The sequence below is a fragment of the Episyrphus balteatus genome, chromosome 1 (genome assembly GCF_945859705.1).
Source record: "Episyrphus balteatus chromosome 1, idEpiBalt1.1, whole genome shotgun sequence".
NCBI lineage: Eukaryota > Metazoa > Arthropoda > Insecta > Diptera > Syrphidae > Episyrphus > Episyrphus balteatus.
The window spans coordinates 27,859,497-27,886,385 of record NC_079134.1 but is presented as its reverse complement, the minus strand read 5'-3'; the positions used below and the strand labels follow the sequence as shown (position 1 = coordinate 27,886,385).

Here is a 26,889-nt window from a genome sequence, read left to right as displayed (position 1 = left end):
CCACTTTATTGTACTCATGTTAATTTCGCGCTTAAGTACAAATAAACAAAGCCTTACTGTTAAGTGGTAAACTACTTTGAAATAATAAAATTGTTTTAAGACTTTTTTACAAAATTATAACCATAATGTCACAAGAAAAATATCAAACTTATGTTTTAAAATAAAATATCACGTTGTGCTTTTACGCTTTTTACATCTGAGAACTGTTACATTTTTTGTTTATAACCTAAAGCTGGGTTCACACCAGGTTGATCAACACGTTCAAAACGCGTTCCAAATCGACATAATGAAAAGTTAAGCAGTACCAAATTATTCTAACTGATGAATATACATATGTAGAACATATTTGAGGCTACACATCAATTGAACAAGTTTAGAAAGGTTTAACTGATCATTATGTCGATTTGGAACGCATATGCTGAACGTGTTGATCAACCTAGTGTGGACCCCAGTTTAAAACCCCACTGGTGGTAGAATTTGTAAAATTTGTATCTTAAAGTACTGAACAGATTTGAGTTGCTCGTCGCTCAACGACTAAAATGACAGATGTCAAAGCTTCCTATCACTGATAAAAATAAACATCATTTCAGAAAACTTAACGAAGAATTCAATTTATTATCACCTGTCGATTAACCTGTCATTTGAAAATGTAAAAAAAAATATATAATCCAGAGTACATTCAACTTTAATATTATTCAATTAAATTCTATTTCATAAATAAATGAATAAAAAAAAATTGTTAATAGTTATTAATATGAGATCGCTAATAGCTGTTATAAAACTGCTAATTACGTTGATGATTTGATTTTATAACTAGAAACTGTAGCTACAAACGTATGAGAACAACAACAAAATGTATAAATGTATCAAGCATTTTAAATGACCTCATTTACACTACTTGATGAAGTAATTACCGACAGTGAGACATTCTTTGAATACTCAATTACAAACAGAAATTAACAACAACAAAAACAAATAAACAAACAAATGGGTAAATCGTTTAACATTATTTCCTTCTTGGCACCTTATGCGGGTGTTATATAATTTTAGTTTAAACTTTGGGCGCATATATGCACATAAAATGACCAAAGACACGCACACACAAAACGATTTTTTTACAACACAAGGTAAAAGAAATGTGTTCACTCGACAATAATTAGTTTCTTTTAAATCAAAGACAAACCAATTATTGGTTTATTTCTCAAGGCAGAAGAATCAAAAATAAAATTAAACAAAAAAAAAATATAAATATAAACTTAGACCTTAACTCATCAACGTCATTGTGTGACGTACATAATTGGCAAAAATAAAATGCTGAGCATTTGTTATTATTGCAATTTAATTTATATTTGTAGCAAAGTGTTTGTCAATATTTACGTGAAGAAACCGAACAAAATTTGTTTGTAAAATTTGCTATTTATTTTAAATTTGAGAGAAGGTAGACATTTTGTCGTTTAGTGAGATTTGTTATTGAGAAGTAAGAAGTTCAATTTTTAATTGTGTTATACAAAAATAAAGAGGTGTTTTTCCTATATACAACTAATAATATGGGTTTTATTAGTCGAAATGCTGCTTATCAAGTAGGTAAGAAAGTCAAAATATAAATTTATAATTTGTACAAATATCTGAAATCTATAACCTTGGATCACGCTGTTGGTAAGAATAAAAAAAAATATGCAAATTCTTCAGTAGTGTTAACCCAGCATTCGATTAAACAAACGTGTCGTTAAGTGTAAAGACCCCCTTATGACAGCCAATCTGTCAGAATTTACAATAAACATTGAATAAGAAGCTTAGGAAGGAAAAAAACTGTTTTATAATTACGAGCACTAGATGGTGTTACTTGCTAATCCCTTTGACATTTCTTTTCAAAAAGTAAAATTTCAAACTCCAACGCCGCAAAAGAAGTATAACTTCAAAAAAATTCCTCGCGTGATTTTCTTAAGAGCTTGTAAATTTTTAACTAAACTAAACGCAGTCATTTCAAAAAATTTTAAATTACCAAAGAGTTTTAAAAATGTAATATAAAAAAAAGGGTTTTATGATGATGTTATGGTGGCTTAAACTATGAACATTGATTGAAATATTCCATCATTGGCGTTCCCCTAATGAAAATACTTTGAAGTGTGAAATAAATTCAGAAAATTGTTTAAAAGTTGTCAACGCCATCTGCATGGTATCCATTTGTACTTCAGTTTTTATTTTATTTTTAGTAATGTTAGCGTTTCCAGAATGATATTTCAAAAAAAAACTATTTTGGTGAAAAATGAAAGACACAGTTTTTTTCTCTTAAAATCAAATGATATTGGTGAAAAAGTTTTTAAACATGGGATATCTATGAGAAACTTATCATAAAAAAACTATTTCACCTCTATGTAAGTATTTTTAAATAAGTTTATAAAAAGATAGCGATAACAAACCTTCTAACACCCGTCATACCTTTTACGTCAGTAATATTTTTCTCTTGAATTTTAAAATTGTAATTTATGTAGAGAATAGAGATGTATCTACTCAAGTTTCTAGCACGATTTCTTAACTTAAGTTTCCGTGTCATAGTCATCCATCGATTGTTCGTTCGTTTCGTTTCTCGTGTAATGTTCTTTTTACTTCATTCAACTTTTTCCTATACCTTTTTTTGCATAGTAATGTGAAACATTAATCTAACCTATACCTTTGGGTCGATGACGCAAATATGTTCATGTAAATACTTTTTTTTCTTCCCTTCATCGTTGTCGTATCCTTCTTTAGTTCCACAAATGATTTTTTTTTTCCTTCATATTTCCTTTTAAAGCTATGCATGTATGTAGCCATTCAATTTGTTAATTGAGATTTATTTCCATGCCAATGAATCCAATCATACAATCAGTGATTACACCGTATTCATAGAGATGCATCTTTTGCATCCCATGTTAGGTTTTTGTTTTGAATTGAACTGCCAATTTGCCATATATTACAACACATCAATAAAAAATGTTCGCTCAGAGACCAGACCAGAGAAATATTAAGGCACAATTATATTTCGATTTCGTGATGTTGGGCTCTTGAGTTGTTGAGGGGTCTCATTTGTTTTTATGCCTTTGTACTTTTTTTTTGATTAGTTTAGCTGGTTATGTTAAAGCAGGCATAATGTAAGAGTAAGTTATCAATTATAACGAATATAGGATATAAATAGAAGTTGGAAACAAATTGAAATAAGACGTCAACATTTGTGGTGAATAAATCAAATGCATTTTAGGGTTTAACTAATATGCAGATGCCTAAATTTATTGCAGTCTGTGGCTCATGAAATTTGTTTTGTCAAATTGACAGATTCTACAAATCAAAAACTTTCCCAAATATCTGTAAAATTCTGACAAATTTTAAATTTATTTAAACGTTAAATCGTAATGAGTAACGAAACGCGAACCAATGAGTCAAATATAGACGCGTTCCTTGTTAGTAAGTGTACCTCTCAAATTAAATGAAATTGATAAATTAATCCGGATTTGACAACTTGCCATTCCATTTGAAACTCATCTGTCAGATGTTCTTGTGTTTATAATGCCAAAGAATTGGCAGTTACATTTATTTATAAAGGCTTGTCGTTAAAAAAAAAAATGGCAGAACATTTATGTGACGGAAAATAAAATGTCAAAAAATGACAGAAACTGCTCAATACACAGGAAAACGAGCATGTGTAGTTGGTAGTACTATAATGTTCGTGAGAAGTCTAACACCCCAAAGGAACTCGATTATTAAGATCTAGAAAATAATAATTTCGACACAAAGAGGTCATTTTTTAACCTTGGTTTTTTGAAATAACAATGTTCATTTTAATTATAATAATTCTATCACTTAAAGAGCCAGCACTAATACTCAACATCACCTTTCTGTGAAAACTAATCGTATATAATTGGAGTCTCTTGCAAAAATTATTATTATTTTTTAATCTAACTAGCGTGTAGGCAATATAAAAATAATAAAACATTTAGCTAAATTGCTTAGAAATAATTTATAACAGCTTGAGGTAACACCTCTTTGTAAATTTATTTAAACGCAATATTTTCTTACAAATATAATTATTTTGCTGAAAAAAAAAAATTAAAAAAAATATTTTCATACTCCACCTTTTTCTTACTTCAAGTATGTATATGAAGCGTTAAACATGAATTTTTACTTCAACGTGCAATAAATGTATCTTTCTCACGATTTTCAATCAGTGTTTAACACTAAGAAATCAAAACATAAATAACTACATGATAGTATTCATCTATCAAATAAGCGCATCCCACGCGAAAAAAAATTTTTGTGCAGAACAGGTACACAGAATGTTCTTATGTTGCTGGTTGTCACTTCACTGCTTCAAGTAGTGAACTTAATGTCATCTAGTTTATAAAATTGTAAATTACATCTTTTTGCATTTGTTGGTATATAGAGGGATTTTTGTTGTTGTTAAACACCACAGCGATATATCTTGTCACTTTGACATTTAATTCAAACTTTCACCACCGCTAGCGTATTTCCTACCTAATTCCCAATACTAACTTTCAAGTCAACTGGCAGTCTATTTTTAAAGTAGCAGACATTTTAGCCGAGTAGCAACAGATTTGACAATTTCTTCAAAACCATCAAATACAAACATGTAAAGCCTAGTACACTGCTGATGCGTAACAAAAAATCCCATACAAAAATGACACAACGAAATCGTGAACGAAAAATTTCTTTCAACTTTTCGTTTTGCAGTACGCTCTTCGACACCGCGAAATTGAAAAGTCTCCACTAATTGTGTGCGGAAAAATTACATTTGAGTTTTTTTTATTTGTTTTTGTTCTTCATTTTGTCATTGCATTCCTTTCTGAGATAGGTGTTGCTTTTTTATTATTAATTATTTGTGAACATTTTTCCGTCGAGATTTCGCAAGCATTTCGTTGTACTCGTGGAGACCAACTAACAATTTCGTTTTTACTCACTTAAAAAAATTGTGTGTACAACATGTGATTGAAAGTTATACTTTTCATTTACAGAAATTCTCTTAGTAGGTTCTGACTAAACTTAACTCACAACAAAATTAATACGCAACTCTCCACACACATTTAATGTCCCAAAAACAATTAATTCAATTTGAAAAAAAAAATTGGAGACCTCTACAAATAATCTGTTGTAATCTTCAGTTTCCCTCGAACTACTTAAATTAAAATGTGTAGTACCTACCTACAGTGCTTCCATTGATAAAAACGTTAAAATTATTTGTATGTGTGTTTTATTTATATGAAATCAAACACACCCAACAACTCTCCATATCTCACTTAATAACATAAAAAACTTCCAACCTTAAAAATTTTTCAAAATACTCAAAAATATTTCCTCAATCCTCACAACCATCCCTGATGTCATTTATTTATGTTTGACCTTGACAAAATAAAAATATAATTTATAAAAAAAAATAACCACTACACTCTTTTGTGTGTAAAAAAGAAACAACCCTACATTTAGACAAGAACAAACCTACAATTTCTTTTTCTATCTGTCAAAATTTAACGCAGTCGCTATTTTTCCTTCTCCCTGAATGGACGTCATTCTTTCTTTCAAACCAATTTTTACCAAAAAATCACATCAAATATACATAAAATATTCAATTCAAAGCAATAATTAGCTACTTCAAAGTGCTAGCAATATATTTTTCAAGTTCATCAATAAAAATCAAACGAATTAAAAGACGAAAATAACAAAAAGAAAATCGTGAAAAAAAATAAACCATCATTGTATTGTGTGCTGATATGTCAAGCAGAGAACACATGGTTTAAATTGTATGTATATATAACTATACTCTTCACACACTTATTGATAAATACAAAAATACAAATCAACTTTTTCTTTCTCTTTCTTTCTTTCTCTTTTTTTTTTGTATTTGTTGTATATTAACAGTGTCATACAAAACAAGACACACACACATATGTTTGCATTTTACAAACTTGAATGTAAACAAACTTTGCAAAACCAAATAAAAAAAATAAACAAAAATTATGGATTCAATACGCGAAACCACTCCATCGTCATCGTCTGCCTCCGCCTCAACCAATCCTCCCGAAGGCACACGTCAAAATAGCCTCCAACGTATACAACAGAGAAAATTGAAAGTATTCAATCTCCCTCTGTCACAACAATTGGCCAAACTGTCAATGTACTCTGCCTGTCAGGCAGACGAATGTCGATGCACAGGCTGGAAGACACCCCAAGAGAATCGTCATCGTGATGACGAGAGTACTTATGCTCCCGAATTCACTGAAATCTGTCGCAATCCAGCCTGTATGCATCCTCTACAAAATCACATATCCCATTTAACTGGGATTTCATCTCAGCAGATGAATGAGCTTCTTGGAGCCATTATTGACATGGAGAATCTTTTTATGAGTATGCAAAGAGTTGATGATGAAGATACTAAAAAGGTTTACATGTATCTATTTCGACTTCTTCGACAATGTGTAATAAGTCGACAGCATCCGGTGATTCGGGGTCCATTAGGTGATCCACCATTTGAATCCCCTTGTATCGCCAAATCTATTTCTAGCTTTGTCTTTTACAAATACAATCATTTGAGTCAATCGGAACTCAGTACAATGACAGAGGTTGCCACGACATTTTTGAATTTCCTCAATCATTATAACTTTGAACCTCCTTCGGTGAGAAGGGGCGATATAACGCACGAGGATGCGTCAAGTTATAAAATCAATTACACTCGATGGTTGGTGTTTTGTCATGTACCAGCATTTTGTAATTCTCTGAGACATTTTGAGACTTCTTTGGTCTTTGGGAGGAATCTCCTTAAAACTGTGTTTCAAGGAATGTCACAGCAATTAAAGAAAAAATGTATTTCAGAAAGGGAACGATTCCCGGCTGACAAAAGAGCTATAATCACTCAAATGCCAAAATTTATTGAAGCTCTTAAAGCAGAAATACTTCGAGATGATTCACCAATATGGGATCAATCATATCGTCCTCCGAATACGTTTCTTTCACAGCAACGAAAACGCCAACAAGAAGCACCAGCTTCGAATTCGAAACGATCGGCAGAGTCGTCTTCAAATAAACGAGTTAAGAAAGAACAAGATAGACTGTCCAGTGATACTGATGATGTCACTGATGAGACAGTTATTCGTGCAATAAAAGCTAGTGCTGAATCGAAAGCTTCATCGAAAACTGAGGTTTTATTTCCCATAAATGTATCTCGTGATGAGACAGTAAAAGCAGAAGAATCTAAAGGCGAAATTCAATTTCATGTGATTGGAAATTCACTCAGTTCACCGGTAAATAAGCAAACTATGCTTTGGTTATTGGGAGTGCAAAGTGTATTTGCTCGTCAATTGCCTGAAATGCCTCGAAAATATATTAGTCAGCTCCTTTTCGATACGAAGCATAAGACTTTGGTTTTGATTAAAGAAAATCAACCAATTGGTGGTATTTGTTTTCGGCCATTTCCCTCGCAGGGATTTACAGAAATTGTATTTGTTGCGGTAGTAATGAATCTTCAAATGACAGGCTATGGAACGCATCTAATGAATCATTTGAAAGATTATAGCATTCAAAGAGGATTGAGGCATTTCCTAACCTATGCCGATGAGCAAGCAATTGGTTATTTTAAAAAGCAAGGATTCTCCAAAGATATCAAATTGGCACGACCAGTTTATTCGGGATTTGTAAAAGAATACGATAAAGCAACAATGATGCATTGTGAACTCCATCCAAGCATTGTTTATACTCAATTTATTTCAGTAATTCAAAAGCAGAGGGAAATTTTAAAAGAACTCATTGCTCAACGTCATAATGAAGTGCAAAAAGCTCGGCCAGGATTAACTTGTTTCCATGAGGGTGTTCGATCAATACCGGTCGAGTCGATTCCGGGTTTGCGTGAGATTGGATGGAAGCCTCAGATGAGAACACAACGATCATCGCGTCCATCCGAAGAACACATTGATCCGGATAAGTTGGCGGGATCATTTGCGAATGTTTTGCAGGCAACACGAACACATGTTGCTGCATGGCCATTTTTGGTGCCAGTTAATGCTGCTGATGTGCCTGATTACTATCATCACATAAAATACCCAATGGATTTGAAGACGATGGGTGAGAGATTAAAGAAGGGCTATTATGTGACGAAGCGTTTATTTATGGCAGATATGGCAAGGATATTTTCGAATTGTAGATTCTATAATCAACCAGATACAGAGTATTATCGGTGTGCTAATTTGTTGGAGCGATATTTTCATACCAAAATGAGGGATCTTGGATTGTGGGATAAGTAGTAGTCTTTCATTATGAAGTAAATAGAAAATTGTTATAAAAAAAATGTTATTTAATAAAAATCACAAAACCCAGACTGAAATTAAATCATCATCATTATAAATTTTGTTGTTTTTTTTTTTTAATTTTTTAAGTTAATTGAAAGTGGATTATGTAAGGAGTAGGAATTGAAGTATCCGGATGGAATCAGGTAATCTCTTTTTTACACACATGACAAACTGGAAAATCTAATTTATTGATTTGATTTGGTAGAAATTGTGTTATGGAAGTAATCCACAAACTGAAAGTGTCCGTTAAAACTGGATCAGGAGTTTAAACTAAAAACCAAAATAATATATATAGTTGGTTTGGTTTCTGTAATAGACAGATGATTGTATGCGCTCTGGTTTGTGTAATAGATTTGGTAATAGTAAGTTTCGATTATGGATATGGTGATATAGCTTTCTTCGAGTTTAATTTTGTTTTTTTTTTTTGCATTGATGACGATGCAAATGGAGAGTTGAAATGATATGGAATTGATCAACATACAAAACAGGAGATAAATAAAAAGAGTTTGGTTAGTTTTTTTTTGGGAAATTAAAGAGAAATTGAATAACTGCCTTTTGCATTGGGTAAATTTGTGGTTTTAAAAAATGTTAAAAACATAGTTAAAGGGATTTTATTTAATTAAACCTTTTCTGTGTACCTACTACTTAATCACGTAGTTTCTTCATCAATAATTTTTATCTCAATTTTGCACATTCCTTATGGATTATTCTAGGTAATGTAATGCAGTGCAATCTTTACGTTTAAATAATATTCGACCTTATCACGAATTTCATTCGTATCGGAAATTGTCTACGATTCCCGAAAAATCAATCACAGAATCCGTTTGTAATTTAAAATTTCATACAAATTGTCATTACCAACCGATTTTGTGATTTTTTTCGTGTTTCGTAGAAAAAAAATAGAAAAAATGTAAAAAAAAATATTTTCAAAAACATTTTTGAAAACAAAATTTTTTTAATTTAATTTTTAAACTTTTTTTTTGATTTTTTTTTTCTCGACATAAAACAAAATCTTAAATTTCCAATAGATATTTAAGATAAAGATACTGTGAACTACAAGAGAAAGTACGTGCGACCCAGTCGTGCATTTTTTTTGAAGTTACACTTCATTTCCGGCGATTGTATCAGAGTGAAAATACACCTGGTTCAACGTAGACCAATTGAATTTAAGTTCTGAATTTTTCATAAAAAGTTTGGTTACATTTGGTTTGGACCAATCAGAATTTAAGTTCAGTTGTGATCAAAATGAATTTCTTTGTGCATTAGATCAAAAAAAGTATTAAAAGATTTTTTTTTTTAATTTTTAAAAAGACCGCATTCGCATTAAAATTGAAAAATAAAAGAACAAAATGGGATTTTAAAACACATATCTTGCATAAGTTTCATTTTTTTTAATTTATTTTTTTTATTTAGTTCTTCAATTCTATATAATCTTTATTTGTATCAATTCTACACTGAAAAAAAAAACAAGAAAATAGGAGTTTTAGCAATGCAATGGGAATAACAAATATAATAAAATCATGAAATTAGTGAGGACTAATATGTAACTTTGAATTTCTGTATAAAGAGCTACATCCTAAACGGATGGCCAATCCTGTCCAAACTTCGTATATAACACTTTTTGGATCATGTACAGGGGTGTTTTTGGAATAATTTGTTTGGTCGAAAAATAACGGAACCTGTCATATGACAATTTTGAAAAAGTTTTTTTTTTCTCAGAAACGGCTCCTACGATTTTGATGAAAAAATCAACAGCCCTTTTCTGCTGTTCACGTGAATCTCAGATCCGATTCATATATTCGATTCACTTTTACTCTACCTTGCCATTCCGCTATCCATCTGGTAAACTGCATTATCATCCCTCTATTTGACGTCCACGTTAACGTCAACTTAAAAAAAAATGAAAGGAAACAAAATTTTTTTGTTTGTGTTTATTTGCATAGAAAAAATAAAAACAACCGATTACATGTTAAGAAATACTTACAAATTTATGAAAAGTGGCATTTTTCTTAATTTTAACGATAGTGAATTAATTTTTACAACCTAAAGTGACAGATCCGCTACATTTTTTATGCGGATTGCAAATGTATGGACCAAGTTCATTCACTAGACCACAAATTCATTTATGACTTCTTTTTAATTGGACTTGTTTTTTTTTAATTTTTTCTTCATAATAGGTACATTTACCAAAATGGTAAATAAAAAGTTTTAATTTTTTTTTCAACTTGAACTCTTAGAGCAAGTTCGTGCGACCCATTCGTGCATTTTGTTTTTATTTGTTTACCTCGTTTTGTGGTTAAACAAAATATGTCGACCAAGTCATTCAAAAAAATGACGAATCGATTTGTCATCTGTCACTACATGACATTTAATTCACATTTTGACCACCTGTGCATTTCAACTTAACGAATTCTCAATTATTTTTCAAAGAATCTCAGGCTTTATGAATTAAAAAAAATGGCAGTTTGGTGTTTGGACGTATGTAGTTTGAAACCAAAATGCAGAGTTTACTATAAAGTGGTGCATTAAAACAAAACAAATGACTTTTAAAATAAAAACTAAATGAAACCCCATGCAACTTTTTCGTTTTCATTCATTTAAAGTCATTTATTATACAATAATAAATGTTAACAATTCAAAAATTATTTCTTATACTATATATTTCATACAATTTAATACAATACAATGTGCCAAAGAAAATTGATCCCATTGTTCATCATGCAACTCCAACTACTTCAATTATTATCTATTATTATTATTTTTACATTATTCGCAGTCTAAATATGTGAAAAAAAGCAAATTGAACCTAACAAAAAACACTCTGCAAGTTATATGACAAAATAAAATCTCTGTGTGCCAGTTCCCATAACACTCATAATGATTTGTCATAGTTTATCTACCGTGGCGCCCCCTTACTGCCATTTCAACAAACTACGTTTGTTTTGTTCAGCTTAACATTTTCGTCCAATAAAACATATTTTTTTATCTTACAACACTATTAATCTACTTGCAAAAAGCGTACACAATCTCCTTTCAATAATGATGACAAACTTTAAGTTAAATGACGTCCCGCAAGCACGCAATCAAAAACTAAAACAAAAATCAAACAAAAAAAAAAAAAAACTACTACAAAATTAAAGAGAGAAAAACTTTTATCTGACGTTTAACATGAAGGAAATATTGCGTAATACTTTCTTTTCTGTTACATTTTTGTTATAGTTTGCAAAATGATTTGTGTGCGAAGTTAGCCGTATAAAGTCGTTTAACTAGCACAATACGCACAATTGCATACAATTGTTCATCAAAATGTCTAGTGGATATTCGCCGTAGTATTGTTAAAGTGGTGTAGTTTATATTTTTTGTAAATTAGAAATTGAAACTAGTTTTGGGGGTTGTATAAAATTGTTCATTGTCTCAACGTAAGTTTGTTTTTTTTTCATTTTATATGGTCAAACAAAATTGTTTATTTTTCGCTTCACAAAATGTTCCATTGACATTACAAAATGTACTAGATTTTGCATAGAAACTGGGAAAACGAGGCTCTACATGTGGAGTAGTACTCGTCAAAACAAGAATTCTTCTAAGGATAATGCTAAGAACGCCCTCTGGTTTTCAAAATAGCTTTGCTTAAGAGATAAATTGCAGGTTGTTTGGTTCCAGTCGGAAAATCTAGTACTAAAAATTCGATATCGTTTCATAAGATTATTTGCTCACAGAACCAATACTGAAGCTTTAAAAAAAAAGCAAGTTTAAAAATAGCAAAGCATCTTTCTCTTTACCGGCACCTCAAGACAAGACGACAAGAAAGACAACGCATAAGCTGCGCTGACACAGAGGAGGACCACCATTCTCATGTGTCTGCAGCTTAATATGAAGAAGTGAAATGTTGTTGCACACAAAGTGCAATTACCTTTCTATGAATTGCATCGCTGTGTTGCATTTGGTCAATATTGCAGTTTTTCATCAAAACCTGTCATCCGCACTGGTATACTGTCTGAAAAAACTATTTTACATAAACCATTTAAATGTTATTAAGTGATTACTTAAATAAGTTTAAGCTGTCAAAATAATGCTGAGAAACGGACTTGATAGTTTTTGTCATAAATGACACAAGCACTCATATGCGACGAAACGAATGATTATAATGCTGCGATTGCCTGTTCAAAATCTATTACAATGTTATTCGGTCGAAATGAAAAATATAATTAATTTTTTTTAATAATTTTGCTTTAGTGTGTCTAACCAGTTTGATGTTAATGGTACTCAAGTTTGATTAGGTACTCGTTATATACCTTACTCGAAGGAAAACTGTTTTTTTTTTTTTTTCGATTTATGCTGAGTTTAAACCTGATTGTGCAGCAGCGGCCAAGGAAGACCTGACCAAGTGATCCGGTCATTATTTCTTCTATTACATATACTATACAGTTCCATCTATGGGTGAAGTTAGTATGTTTTTTTTTATGTTTACTCATAAAGGGATGGAGTGTGCGCGCATGTTTGTTGTGTGATGTCTTTGGTGGGAATATTACCGGCTTTTTTTTCAATTTCCGCTTAGCAGTCTTTGGATTTGAATATGTGATGTGTGGATGCTGGGCCTGGACAACGGTCTTTAGCTGTCGTTGTTTGTTTGTAATAAATTTGTTGTATTTGCCTACCAATGTCTATGCAATTGAGTTTAATTGCTTAACGGACATGAGTCATTATGATTTTAAAGAATGTTATAGCTTGAACATTAAAATAAAGTGATTTGGTTCGAATGTGAATTGAAAAAGTCTCAGGTAGCTTAATTGAGCATAATAAAAAAATTACGATTTTCTCAGTAAAACAATTTAAAACAAATCAATTAACTGTACTTGATTTGAAGTTAAAAAATAGAATTTGATGTATCAATTTTTTGTACTTTTTTCTTTGAAATAAATTCTTATGGTATGGGTGTCATTTTTTGAGTTGACACTAGCTTTCAGATAGTCTATTTAATAGACCCGAGCTCCAGAGCAAAAATAGAACAAATTCGTTCAAGACTTTTTATTGGCGATTATGATTCCTTGGCATACAAGAATACTCCAGCCAAAAGTGCTACTAAATCCATTGGTGCATTTCTGAGAAAACGGCAACACTGGTCGGTTTTCAGTTTTTTTGATTTAACTCGAAAACCAAGCCTGACTTTGAAATGGTTCAAAGACACTTTTCATAGCAAATTAAATTTTCTGTCAAGTTAAGATGGTTAAAAAATTTTAAAAATTATTTTTGTCTAAAATTCTAACCTAAAATCAAAGAAAAAAAAGTTAAAAAATTGACAATTTTATTTTTTTTTACTAAATCAAGTGGCATTTTGTGTATGTAGCCGGGACGTCCAAACTTTGTACTAATGAAATAAAGTAGAGGTAAAATCCTTTGATAATATGCAATTTTTATTTTTTTTTGTCAAGAAACAACTTAAATGTACCTATTCAAAAATTAGCACTTTTTCTAAATTTTTGACTTTTTTAGTTAAAAGCAAGTTTTTAAAACTCGATAAAATCGTATTAATTGGTAACTTTTAGACTTTTAAAGTAAACATACTTCGAGGGATTGATTTAATATAAACTAAATATGACAAACAAAAAAATTTATTTGCATCCTTATGGCCTTTTGTGCAATTTTGTGTATGTGCATTTTTATAAATTCGGGTCGAATGGATGGACGGAGAGCCATTAGCTTTGGTCTATTGCATAGAAGAACATTTAATACCAACTCTTTTACTGTTTTCAATGGCCTGAAAAACAATTCTTGTAAAATCCGCGACCAACGAAAAGTTTCTCTTGAAAAACGAAAAAAATTGTCTAATGAGTTTGAAACAAAATAGGTCAGGGAAATTAGTAAATCAAATTGCACTTTTCGCGGGACAAATTTTTTTCATGGAACGTATATAGGTGAATGTCCTTATCGTAAAAGTGAATTTTTTGGGATGATAAGATATCGGGAACAGCCACCATCTTGGAAAAGAGTTCAGTGCCGTTTTTATTTTATAACTCCATTTTTACTCATTTAAACCAAAAATGTCCGAGGGTAGACTTATTATCAATTAAATTATCTAAAAAATGATATACAAATGAATTCCGTGAGTTAGTTCAATTCAATTTTATAGTCGGTCAAAGTCCGGGTTCTTCTCGCAAGGTTAAGACAATATGACATTTTTTCAAATATCTGAAGAACTTTTGATTTGTTGGGGATTTTCTTAAAGTATGAATTATAGCACTTTGAATTATCTATGAAATTTGCCCTTTATCGTTACTGTAACCAACATAATGTATAAGCCATCTAACGTCGAAGTTCACATTCTACTATCCAAAAGTGAGAAAATAACAAGTTTTCTTCTATTAGACCGAGCAAATTTTTGAAGTGGAGGTATAACCAAAATATAAGTAAACAGTTTTTTAACTATATTCGTCTAAATATTGAATTCAAAGTTTGAAATCTTTAATGTTAACCTTTATATGGTTTTCGAGGTTTTAAATGAAGTGAATTTTCCAATTAATGTGAATAAGCTCAAGTGACACTATTTAAAATTCTAAATATAAGAACTGATGCCCTGTCATTTTTCCTAAACATGAACACCTCAATCTCAGCATTACGATAAGTATAACTCAAGATATGAGGTGTGTAAGCTGTTATGTTTTCGAGACTATTGTGTTTAATTTTTGATTGTTTATTTGATCTATTGAAATCCCAAATATGTTCAGTTAAAAAATCGTATATCATGACTTCGACGTTTGGTTGCCTCTACAATGTGATGGTTACAAAAACAATAAAGGTTTCATTTCATAGATAATTAAAAGTGCTATAATTCATTCTTTAAGAAAATCCCAAACAAATCAAAAGTTCTTCAGATATTTGAAAAAATGTCATATTGTCTTAACCTTGCGAGAAGAACCCGGACTTTGACCGACTATAAAATTGAATTTAACTAACTCACGGAATTCATTTGTATATCATTTTTTAGATAATTTAATTGATAATAAGTCTACCCTCGGACATTTTTGGTTTAAATGAGTAAAAATGGAGTTATAAAATAAAAACGGCACTGAACTCTTTTCCAAGATGGCGGCTGTTCCCGATATCTTATCATCCCAAAAAATTCACTTTTACGATAAGGACATTCACCTATATACGTTCCATGAAAAAAATTTGTCCCGCGAAAAGTGCAATTTGATTTACTAATTTCCCTGACCTATTTTGTTTCAAACTCATTAGACAATTTTTTTCGTTTTTCAAGAGAAACTTTTCGTTGGTCGCGGATTTTACAAGAATTGTTTTTCAGGCCATTGAAAACAGTAAAAGAGTTGGTATTAAATGTTCTTCTATGCAATAGACCAAAGCTAATGGCTCTCCGTCCATCCATTCGACCCGAATTTATAAAAATGCACATACACAAAATTGCACAAAAGGCCATAAGGATGCAAATAAATTTTTTTGTTTGTCATATTTAGTTTATATTAAATCAATCCCTCGAAGTATGTTTACTTTAAAAGTCTAAAAGTTACCAATTAATACGATTTTATCGAGTTTTAAAAACTTGCTTTTAACTAAAAAAGTCAAAAATTTAGAAAAAGTGCTAATTTTTGAATAGGTACATTTAAGTTGTTTCTTGACAAAAAAAATTAAAAATTGCATATTATCAAAGGATTTTACCTCTACTTTATTTCATTAGTACAAAGTTTGGACGTCCCGGCTACATACACAAAATGCCGCTTGATTTAGTAAAAAAAAATAAAATTGTCAATTTTTTAACTTTTTTTTCTTTGATTTTAGGTTAGAATTTTAGACAAAAATAATTTTTAAAATTTTTTTAACCATCTTAACTTGACAGAAAATTTAATTTGCTATGAAAAGTGTCTTTGAACCATTTCAAAGTCAGGCTTGGTTTTCGAGTTAAATCAAAAAAACTGAAAACCGACCAGTGTTGCCGTTTTCTCAGAAATGCACCAATGGATTTAGTAGCACTTTTGGCTGGAGTATTCTTGTATGCCAAGGAATCATAATCGCCAATAAAAACTCTTGAACGAATTTGTTCCATCCAAAAGGGTCTATTCAATAGACTACAGAGATGTGTTAAATATAATAGCAGTTATATAAAAAATCATACAGTACCTATTCAGTTCCGGTGAACTGTGGTCTGTTCTTTTATTGAATAAAGTTAACTATTGTTGCTATGTCTAAAAAATCGTTGTATTTGTTTTTGTTAGATTTTGTTACAAAATGTCAACTTTCATTTAGGAACGACTAATGTTAAATTTTGTTGATCTGTCAAAACAAAATTTTTTTGAGATTAATTTTGTGAATGAATAAACAAGAAAGGATTAATTTGGTACTGAAATAATTCTTTTTAATTGGTTTCTAAGCAAATTGAAACAAAAATTATTTCAATAATTTCAAATATGGAAACAAACAAGAAATTCTGTTTTGTGTTTGACAGATTAACATTGAAACTCAAGTCCAGGTGCTGAGTTGGAAAAAGTAACAAAATGTAACTATTTGACACTTCAACATTGGATTTAAGAACGATGTTGTGACGTCACGATGTTACATTTTGTAACTTTTTTCTCATTTAGGAACGATGAAAGTTAACTATTGTTAACAATAGTTAACATCGTCGAATTAAAGAACGCACCACTGTTGTTTCAAACAAAAATTCCTTTTGAAGTTTCGTTTTCTGTACAGTCGCGTTCCTTTGGAGGTGATAGACTCATTAGTAGATCTAGTACTTCAATCAGGAATCAGCACAAGATCTTGAGTGAATACATAGAAATGTTTATATGTTGTACTAGATTTCTACTCATAAGAAGTAAACCGCCTCTAAAAAAAATTACGGCTTATACACAAGGATGGCAGCCATTAATCTGTTAGGCGGTGTACACATTCGATCGAAAATTCAAGTGAAGTTAAGTCAAGTCAGGTGAAAAAAGTCGCTCACTCTTATAAGTATATTGATAGGGCAGCATTTGACAGTTCTATGAAGAAATTATTGACAAATTGTCAGTCAGGTTAACAAGATTAAGTTTCAGGAAAGTACTAAGCACGATCAGGAAACATAAGGGGCTACACCTTGTGCAAAGTAGGTAGATAATTTTTTTTTTGACTAACTTACGAGTAAACTTTCTAATAAAATTGCTTAAATTGAAAAGGTTATTTTTGATGCCCTAAACTTAACTATCATTTAAGTCTCGAACGTTTCTCAACCAACCCACTTACACAATAGTTTCCTAGCAAACAATAATTTAATGAAACTGACAGATAGAAAAGTACAAGTGTAAGAAATACTTTTACTCGTCAAAATGAAGCAGAACTTCTTGCTACTTTCATCTTCAGTCTTCTAGCAAACTTTTAAAACAAGTCTTTAATGTATAAATAAACAACAACTTAAGGCTTGCCATAACTCCTTAAATCAAAAATTGATTTGGATTTGACATGCCCGCTTTTGAACAAATCATAAATTCATAAATTAAGAAATTTTTATTTATTTTCTTCTTTGTCTTCCAATTAAAACAAAAAAAATCTCAAAAAACTTTTTTGCCAACTAACCCGATGCCCCACATTCTAAATTTCAAAAAACTATTAATTAAGGAAAAGAAAAAAAAAAATACAAGTGGGAAAATTCTTTCGAATCACCTCAGGCAACATTTTAATTACCAAAATGAAGAATGTATAGCCTATTTCTTCAGGCGTGACTACAAAAATTATATCGCCCCTTTTTTTCTTCTTCGAAAATAAAAACGCAACATCTGGTTGACGTAAAGTGTCAGAAAATGTTGATTTTGGCAATTTGTATAAAATATTTTATTTGATATTAAGAACGCGACTAGTACAATAACCATCATCATCAATTTCGAACAAACGTCGAATACAAAATTACTGCGACTTTTTGTATAAACATATTTTTTTTTCTTTGTGATTAATTTATCTGCTCAATCTGTGTCTGTCTGTTTAATCTAGTGTGTATTATTTATACCAAACGCTATACGCGCGTCGTAGTCGTTCGTCCGTTGAAATGTCATTGAACTGTTCATTATATGGAGAGCACAAATTAGCAGTCAAACGATAGTTTGTCGAATCAACTTAAATGACCGACCACAGAGAAGTAAAAAGAAGGAGACAATCTCCTGATGCTAAATTATAGTGTTCGTTGCCAGAATTAATTTGGTCAAATTATTTCTTTTTCTTTTTTTTTTTCAGAATACAGAACAAAGTAGGTATGTTGTACTTGAGAAGGAACTTAAAATGTTTGTCTGAAAAATTACTTTTTGTTTGTTCAAGTAGAAAGTTTTGCAAAGAACTACAAAATATTTACTATATTTTCTGTCTCTTTTTTTGTTGCATTTTTATGTAAATGCAACTACTTTTGACAGATTTATTTACACTATTCATTCAATTGTAAAGCGAGCATGACAATTTTATTATTCAGTGATGTCAAAGTGAGTATATATAATTAAAATGACACGTAAGTGTGAGAATAATTTTGCACAAATGTATTTTTCTTTTAAACATCGTAATAATTCATGTGTTTATTTTAGAATTGCTTAATTACCCGAAATAAATTTGAAGTTGTTGACAGTAAAAAGATGATAAAAAATGAAAGCTTGATAAAGCACAAGTTTAATAATAGACATAGAAGATAACTGAATTATTTGAATGTTTTGTTTGCGTTACGGGTGGTCGAAATGGAGTTAATTAAAAAATATCAACAAAATAAAATTGTCTAGTTATTTATTTATTGGATAAACAAAAGTGGCAACACTTTAAATGCAATGACATTTAGGTGAGTTCGTTTTTTGCCGAATGCACATTCACTATTATGCGTTCGTTGGGAGGTAGTAGTCTAATCATGAGTAGAAATCTAGTATTACCAACTAGAACTACTAGCCACTTACTCATGAGTAGTCTACCACCTCCAAAGGAACGCCGCTTGCTAAGATGATGATACTTGTCAATATATTGACAGCTGTCAAAGTTGACGTTGATATAATTGACTAGTTTAAATGTAAAAGGTGCCATGTGATTGTGAATGCATCATATTTATTGGCACTTTGTTTTTTGATGTTCAGGTATCATCTCTGTTCATTTGAAATGTCAATGAATTAAATTTTATTCTTAAAAGTGACACATGACGCACCTTATCCGGAAACAGATCAATATTTATGACAAGAATTGTCTGTATTTTTATTTTGTCATTGTTTCAAAAATAAATTGTGGCAATGAAAACAATTAAAAATGCAACGTTTTCTGTGATGATTGTGTGATGGTGTTTGTCGTTTTGTTTATTCAAAACATATTTTTTGAAATTCTTCGTGAAACAAAGTAGAATTGTTTAAAAATTCCGTCATTTTATTTTGTCCTTTTTTTTTACAAAAATAGCTCTGCTTTTAAGTAAAACAATTTTTGCAATTGTAATCCAATTCTATACATTCCACTCATGATTTTACTTTACCTAGACAGTTTTTTAAAGAGAAACGTCTAATAGAGTGATGCTCTGAAAAATGAAAAATAACAAAGATCTACCCCAGTGGAACATGACACTTGCAAATTTTTAATTGGCGCCCAACGTTTGAATTTTGAAAAAAAGTAATTTATTTATAGAGCTCTTGATGAGTCTAATGTTTTTATTCCTTGAGTCTTCAATATTCAAATACATGGAATGTTTATTTACAAAAAAGCTTTGTTAATTGTTTATTTAGTTGAAAGAAAAAAATATACATACATTCCAAATGGTTGGTAGCTTTTTTTTGTTAAGTGTTAACTCTAATGCCATTAGCAAGCGGAAAACAAAATAATTATTTACAAATGAACTTCCTATTGACTTAACGATGACTTCTTTTATTTTTCATCAAACAAAACCGATGTCTATTCTGACTTGACTTCTTGTTTTTTTGTTTGTTGTTTAAACATGGCAAACACTTACCTAAGCTTCCGAAACGAATAACTTTTGTTTGTTTTTTTTTTTAGAACTTGTAAAAAGTAACTCTTAATCAGGTCAAATTTTTAGCTACAATGAATAATGTTATTTACTTTTTGAAATCCAGGAGCGATATAACAAATAACGACAATTGTTAAAATAACTCGTTATCGATAAATTGGCGATAATACTTTACGATAATCGTTTATTGGTAAAATTTATTGCATGCATCATTTCGTGTAACCAATATAACCTTAACATTAAAAAAAAACAATTGTATACCAATAAAATATTGATTTGTTGCACAATGATTCATGTCGATTTTAAAATTAAAAAAAAAAACAATGCTTTTGCATGGTTACCTATACCATTTACAAAGTTATGGTAATAAAAAATCATATGGTTACAAGAATAATAAAAAAATGTAGTTGTATTTTCAAAATTCAAAGATAAATTCTTAATCCTTCAAATATCATATTATTGATTCAAAACCTCGAAATGAAAATGTTAGAGCGAAAAATAAAAGTGAGGTTCGACTTTAAAAGGACATAAATCCAATTTCTTTTTTTTTTGAAAGTAGGGCATAACTTTACAATTTTTGATCCGTTGCGTTGTAAAAAAAAAAAATTGTATACGAGTATGCACACACAAATTTTTTAACATTTCTCAAAAAAAAAGGTGGATTGTCATTTTGAAGAAAATATTATTAAAAACTTATAAACAAAATTTTGAAGAAATCCATTAACCCATTTTCAAAAAATTGATTAAGTTTTTTTTTTTAATCCAAAAATTTATTTTTTGAAAATGTTTTAAACACTTATTTTAAGTGTATTTGCTTTTGTATATAAAATTCTGTATGCGACATTGTCGATTCTGTACAAAAATTAATTGAAATCGGCTTAATTATTTACGAGATTTTCAAAAAACAAAAATACGAGGTATCTACCGTTTATAACATTCCAAAAACTATTTTTTTTTTTTTTTCAAAAGTTGTATCTTGTTTCTTACATTATACAGACAAATTTTAATCAAAATTGTTAGAACCGTTTAAAAAAAAAAATCTATGATTTAATTGCGAAAACAAACTTTCTGTTTTGGTACCATATTTTTTACATGAATTTAGATATGGAAAGATGTCAAAGGGCAAAAAAGATGTTGCAGAAAAATTTCTTTCAGTAGGTACATTGTTATAGTTTGCGGAAAGAAATTCGAATAGAAAAAAAAATTAACAAAATCAAAAAAAAATGTGGACAAAGCTACGTTAAAAATGGGTGCAAGTAAACAGGAATAAAAATTTAACACACTCATCAGAGTCTAAATCAAAGAAACACAATATTTTTCCGAATCTTTGGGTGCATAAAATTGATTTTTTGTTTTTGACTACAAAATTTAAAAAAAATTAGCCGTAGTAAGGTATAAAAGAAGTCTCTAACAAAAAGACTTGACTTATAAAAAAAAAACAAAAGTAGGATAGGAATATCGCGGTACTGACATTGACATTGTGATCATAATTTTGTATAGGTAAACTTTACGTCGAATTTTGATGCAACTCCTGGCAGCGATCAAAGAAAACAAATTTTTAAATATCGAATCATCACAATTATTATAGAATCTCTTAGAAATGGCATATAAAAGGAGTATCACGGATTATCAAATAAAATTTGACCTTAAATCCCTTAATTCCAGAATAAAAACTGACAATCCCGGGATCAATTGTGACTGACAACAAATTCCCTAGTCGGTATCTCATTAACTCAATTAGAAAAAAAAAAACTTTTTTCCCTATAAGCACCGAATCTATGTACATTGTGTAGATTTCCGCCTATATTCCAATGAATAACTTAATTTATAATTTTATAATTCCACTTAATCATTTCCCTCAAATACCATGACTATAAACACATTAAAATAACAATAAAATAGTATAATTGTTTTCCATTTAATTGCATATCTATGTACGAAATAAATTAAAACAATTCCAATTAAATACATATCTCAAAATCAGTTACAAAATTTTTTTTGTTCAAATTTGTTCAATAACAAATTTTCAAGATCAACTCAAATTTCTTCTCAAATTAATATCTAGATCTCACAATGAGTTCAAACTGAGTTCTAATTATTCCTCAATACCCACTTAAATTTATATACCAAACACAGTATTTGTTCTTGAAATTAATTTATCTTAAACTCGATTCAATCGAACTTAAGACAAAGCAAACAAAAAAAAAAACCGCATCACAAACAGCATTAAGTAATTTAAAAATATTTTTTTATTTTATTTTTATTAAGATCACTCTTTGTGCATCTGAGGAGGACTTACTTTTATTTTCAAATAAATAAAAAACAAAAAATATCTGCTAAAAAAAAACCAAACAAACCGGTACAGATGATTTGTGTTAGAAAAGATAGATCTCTATAATTCAGGTGAAAGATACAAAAAAAATAACTCATCGCTTTTGTGAATCTATTGAAAACAGAGATCGTGGAAAAAACTTATATCGACGCACGGCGTCAAATAGTTTTTCGCTCCTTCATTTCACTTTCACCTTCAATCGATTTTTTTTTTTCTTATTTGTTTATAAATCGAAATATACAAAAGAGATAGATATCATTTATCAGATAAATTTAAAAAAAAAGAAATTAATTAAATAAAAAATTTAAATAAAAATATCTTTACCTTTAATTAAAAAAATGAAAAACGAAGATTATAATTTAAATATTTCCCACAACACAACTCACGACTTTTCTCACTAAAATTTTCCACTTGAATTTATAATATTTTTTTTTTTATAAAAAATGATTTTTATCACTTTAAATTAATATTTTATGCAAATAAAAATTGATGAACTTAATTGAAATATGAGATTTACTCGCGTAGGTATAATGACACTGGCGTAACGAGGGTTTAGTATAAAGATTCGAACAAATGCAAACTGTATATGCAAATTTAAAAGAAGAAAAATTGCATAGAAAGAAAAAAAATGTATCCACACTTTTTAAAATTTTTATAGCAGATATGAACGAATTGAACTCGCGTATATGTGTATCTATAAGATAGATTTTGAGAAGAGTATTTCAAGGGGCACAAATCTCGAAGAAGAAGAAGAAGAACTCGAACCAAATGCGACCGTCAACGAGACTGTCTTGACTCTGTCTGAAGTCGTAAGTTTGGCTTAAAGCGCAGCTGAGTTAAAGCCTATGGATATTATGGAGTAGACTGTGTATAGAGTAAAGAGTATCTTTCAGATACACAAACAAAGCATAAACTCACGAAAAACGTGTGTCGAGTGAATTTTTTTTTTTTCTGTTTTTGTATTTCAATCAAATGCTTCTTTATAGGTAGTTTGAAATTTTACGTTTTGCTTCATCTTCGAGACGACTTTGGCGGTTGGATTTGTATTTTGTAGTTAAGTTTTTTTTTTTTGCACGGCCTAGAAGGTCTCTTTTCGGTCTCGAGAGATCTATTTTATTTTTTTCTTTGTACCTATTTTCAGTATTTCAAATTGTATCTATCCACACACCTTTGATAGATCTTTTGGGACTTAAATGCTATGCACATGTCATATTGCAGTTTCACTCAATTTAGTTTGAGTGGATATTCAAACTTGAAGCTTTAAACTTGTGATCGGGTTTTTTTTTTCGTTGTTAGATTTTGTTTTATTTTTTTGGATCCCTTTTGAAATGTTTTTTTGGCGGCTCTCTGAACAAATTTTTGTTTTCAGTTGAGCTTACACCTTTCGTGGGGTTTGGGTTTTATTTTGATTTTGTTTTTTTTTTTTGTTTCTATGAAGAAAAAAAAAATTAGTCTCAAATTTCGTTTTAAATGCAAAAAGGTCAATTGGCAAAAACAAAAAAAATAAAAAAAAAAGTGAAAACCAAAATAAGTATGTGTTTTGATATTCAATTAGTTTAAAATGTGCAAATATCTATTTGATTTTAATCCACATGTTAGTGATTGAATTTAATTGTGAATTTTGACCTAAAATTGACCTCACGAAAGGTGGTAAGGAACTATAAGTTTAAAGGCATAATATTATAACACAATAGAAAATTTTAAATTAAAAAAAAATAATGCAACATTATATAGAAACAGGTAAACTCTCTTTTAAAGTGGTCTAGATCAATTTTAATTTATATGAATTATGTTAATTTTATTGCATTAAAAATTATAGTTTTTAACAGTTCTATTATTAAAATGATTTTTTTTTAACACTTTAAGTTACTTATAAATATTGATGTTTTTTTTTTTTAATTAGGCAGTTTATATTTAAAAGTTGTTTTTATTTGATTTTTTTTGTTTTGTGGATTATGTATTATATAATAATTGAATAAAAACGTGTGTGGTTTGTCTTTGTCGCGAAAGACTGGTTATATTTTTTTTTTTTGTATTATTATATTCAAAGGCTTGTGTAGAATTTTATGTTCAAGTTACTCAAACCTTAGAATAACATGGTGGTTACTATTGTTTGATGATGAAATATATAAAAAAATTAAAATTTAACTCCCATGCAATTATGATGAGATGGTAAATGAAAAAAAAAAGATAGGATTTCCACTTTTAAAATAGATATTTTGTATGTGGTAAGTGGTAACCCTATTTCAATTCTTGTCATGCCACATATTCATACATATGTAGGTACAATTTTCCTACATTTTTTAAATAATTAATATCCATATTATTTGTAAACATGATTAATATCGGTTTTATTAATTTCTGCCAAAAATGACAGTATGTAAATCCAGATTAACAAAAATTATAAAATGAACTCTAATTTTGATAAAAAGTATGTTTGGGTAGGTACATATACTTAATCGACAAAAATGTGAAATTTGTCAAAAAAAAAAGTTCCTTGGATAAAGGGGGTCAATGGACAAAATCCCCAAACGGACAAAAATAATACTATATTAAAAATACATAATTTGATTACCTCATTGGAGATTGTACTATTTTACCTAGAAATTGTATTAAAATATACATATGAATAAATGTAATGTATATTTGTAAACTCTTATTGTTATTGATATATTTTTAAACTGTTATTGTTATTAATATATTTTTAAACATGACAAGTTTAACATTCAGGTACAAAACAAACAAACAATTTGCTTGTAAGGTTCGGTCAGCGATGCCAACTGAGGCATAATAATGCCTTTTAGGCATAATTTTATTAGCTAAGGCATTGAGGCTTATTTTTTGCCAATTTTTTTCATTCTACTCTTGATTTATATTTTAAAAGTTTCTTATAATTTTTTTAAATATTTTGATAAAAAGACTAAAAACTAATATTTTCTATATCTTTTAAATAAAGGTTGTTCGAAATTTTATGTACAGAATTTGTTTTTACCATTTAACTCTTGGTAGTGTTTAATTTTTCGAAGAATTTTTTCACACTAATCACTTTTACTAGAAAAGAATCTAATTTTGTTGCTGTAAAAAGATCTAAAACGCTTGCAAATAGGCTAATATTTTTTATTGGTGAAAAAAATTGGCCGCTAATTTCTTCCAATTATATGAAGCAACGTCTTGAAATATTCCTTTCGAAGAAAATAAGTTTCCGTTACGTGACAAATAAGTTGCCTTAGCCCCGATTTTTCAATCGTGAGTTAGACTATCAGAAGAATAAATTTCAATATAAAAAATTTTATTCCTCGGAATAATCTCTATCTGAGGTTTATCTGACTATTGAAAAATTGGCCCTTAATGTATAAATTGATTAAATAAACATTTCGTTTTGTGTACTTTTTGTAATTTTTAACTGCTATCAACTGCTATCAACTTTAAAAAGCTATAGTGTTAAAAAAATATGTTTTCACAATAAACTCCTTTAACGGCAAAAATGATTAAAAATTGATATGAAATGTTTTTACCATTTTACCAAAATTAAAAGTCGAAACAAATCAGTTTGTGAACGCATTCCCTACAAAAAGTCTCATCTCAACTTTTTCAATAGTTAAGACCACCAATAAAACTTTAATACATATGTTAAACTATCATAATAGGTACCTATAACGGGATTTTCGAATATTTATAAATCAAAATTGGATCGCATTTTCGACTTTGTTTGCAAGTTGCATATATGTGACAATTTTTTTTTACTTTTTGTCAAATAATAATAAGTATACTTTTATCTAATATTTTTGCCAAAGCTGATAAGTTACTCAATTCTTTTTACTATCCGAAACTTTGGTTCAGGTAAAATTTTTCTTTCTGAAATTGAAAACCAAACACAATTTAATGATCCCGAAATAGAGGTGTTATCAGAAGCGATCTTTCATGTTACACACTCAAGAACAAAAAATCTGCCTTTACTCATTTATTATGACTTTTAATTTCTTTTGTCATGTTTGTTAAACATTTTTATTTCCTATGGCCCTGCCTGGTAAGAGCTTAAGTCAATTGTGAGTGCTTAATCGGTATATAAAACTTACTTACTCGTATCTACAATTTGAAATGTTCATTCAGTTTCAATTTTTTCCCTAATTTTCAATTCCGGTCACACACTTGGAGTCTTTATTTATGCTATTAAACTTACTTGGGCGTAATTTCACACATAAAAGCCATAAAAACTGTAAAGAAAAATTAAACAAAAAAAAAGTACGTATACGCCATACGTCTTCACCTTGGCCCAATAAGCC

The 26,889-nt window shown here is 29.6% G+C and overlaps 3 protein-coding genes across 7 annotated transcripts in view; all 3 read left to right on the top strand.

Moving 5' to 3' along the window:
* Nucleotides 1-26,889, top strand: part of LOC129905098 (serine-rich adhesin for platelets) — a 158,307-nt gene that overhangs the window by 33,417 nt on the left and 98,001 nt on the right. The gene's annotated exons all lie outside the window — the stretch shown is intronic.
* Nucleotides 1-26,889, top strand: part of LOC129905103 (6-phosphofructo-2-kinase/fructose-2,6-bisphosphatase-like) — a 99,642-nt gene that overhangs the window by 51,818 nt on the left and 20,935 nt on the right. Inside the window, exon 1 of one of the 5 annotated variants that reach the window (XM_055980489.1) lies at nucleotides 1,250-1,584. The exons of 3 other annotated variants lie outside the window; for them this stretch is intronic. In XM_055980489.1, the coding sequence (XP_055836464.1) occupies nucleotides 1,548-1,584 (37 nt within the window). In that variant the 5' untranslated portion in view covers nucleotides 1,250-1,547. Of the gene's footprint in view, nucleotides 1-1,249; nucleotides 1,585-24,309; nucleotides 24,347-26,889 lie in introns of those variants that run through there. One more of the 5 variants, XM_055980490.1, reaches the window with a different exon arrangement.
* LOC129905099 (histone acetyltransferase KAT2A-like) lies at nucleotides 5,104-8,380 on the top strand. The gene is made up of 2 exons (XM_055980481.1): nucleotides 5,104-5,786; nucleotides 5,905-8,380. The coding sequence occupies exon 2, from the start codon at nucleotides 6,003-6,005 to the stop codon at nucleotides 8,277-8,279; it is 2,277 nt and encodes a 758-aa protein (XP_055836456.1). The 5' UTR covers nucleotides 5,104-5,786; nucleotides 5,905-6,002; the 3' UTR covers nucleotides 8,280-8,380.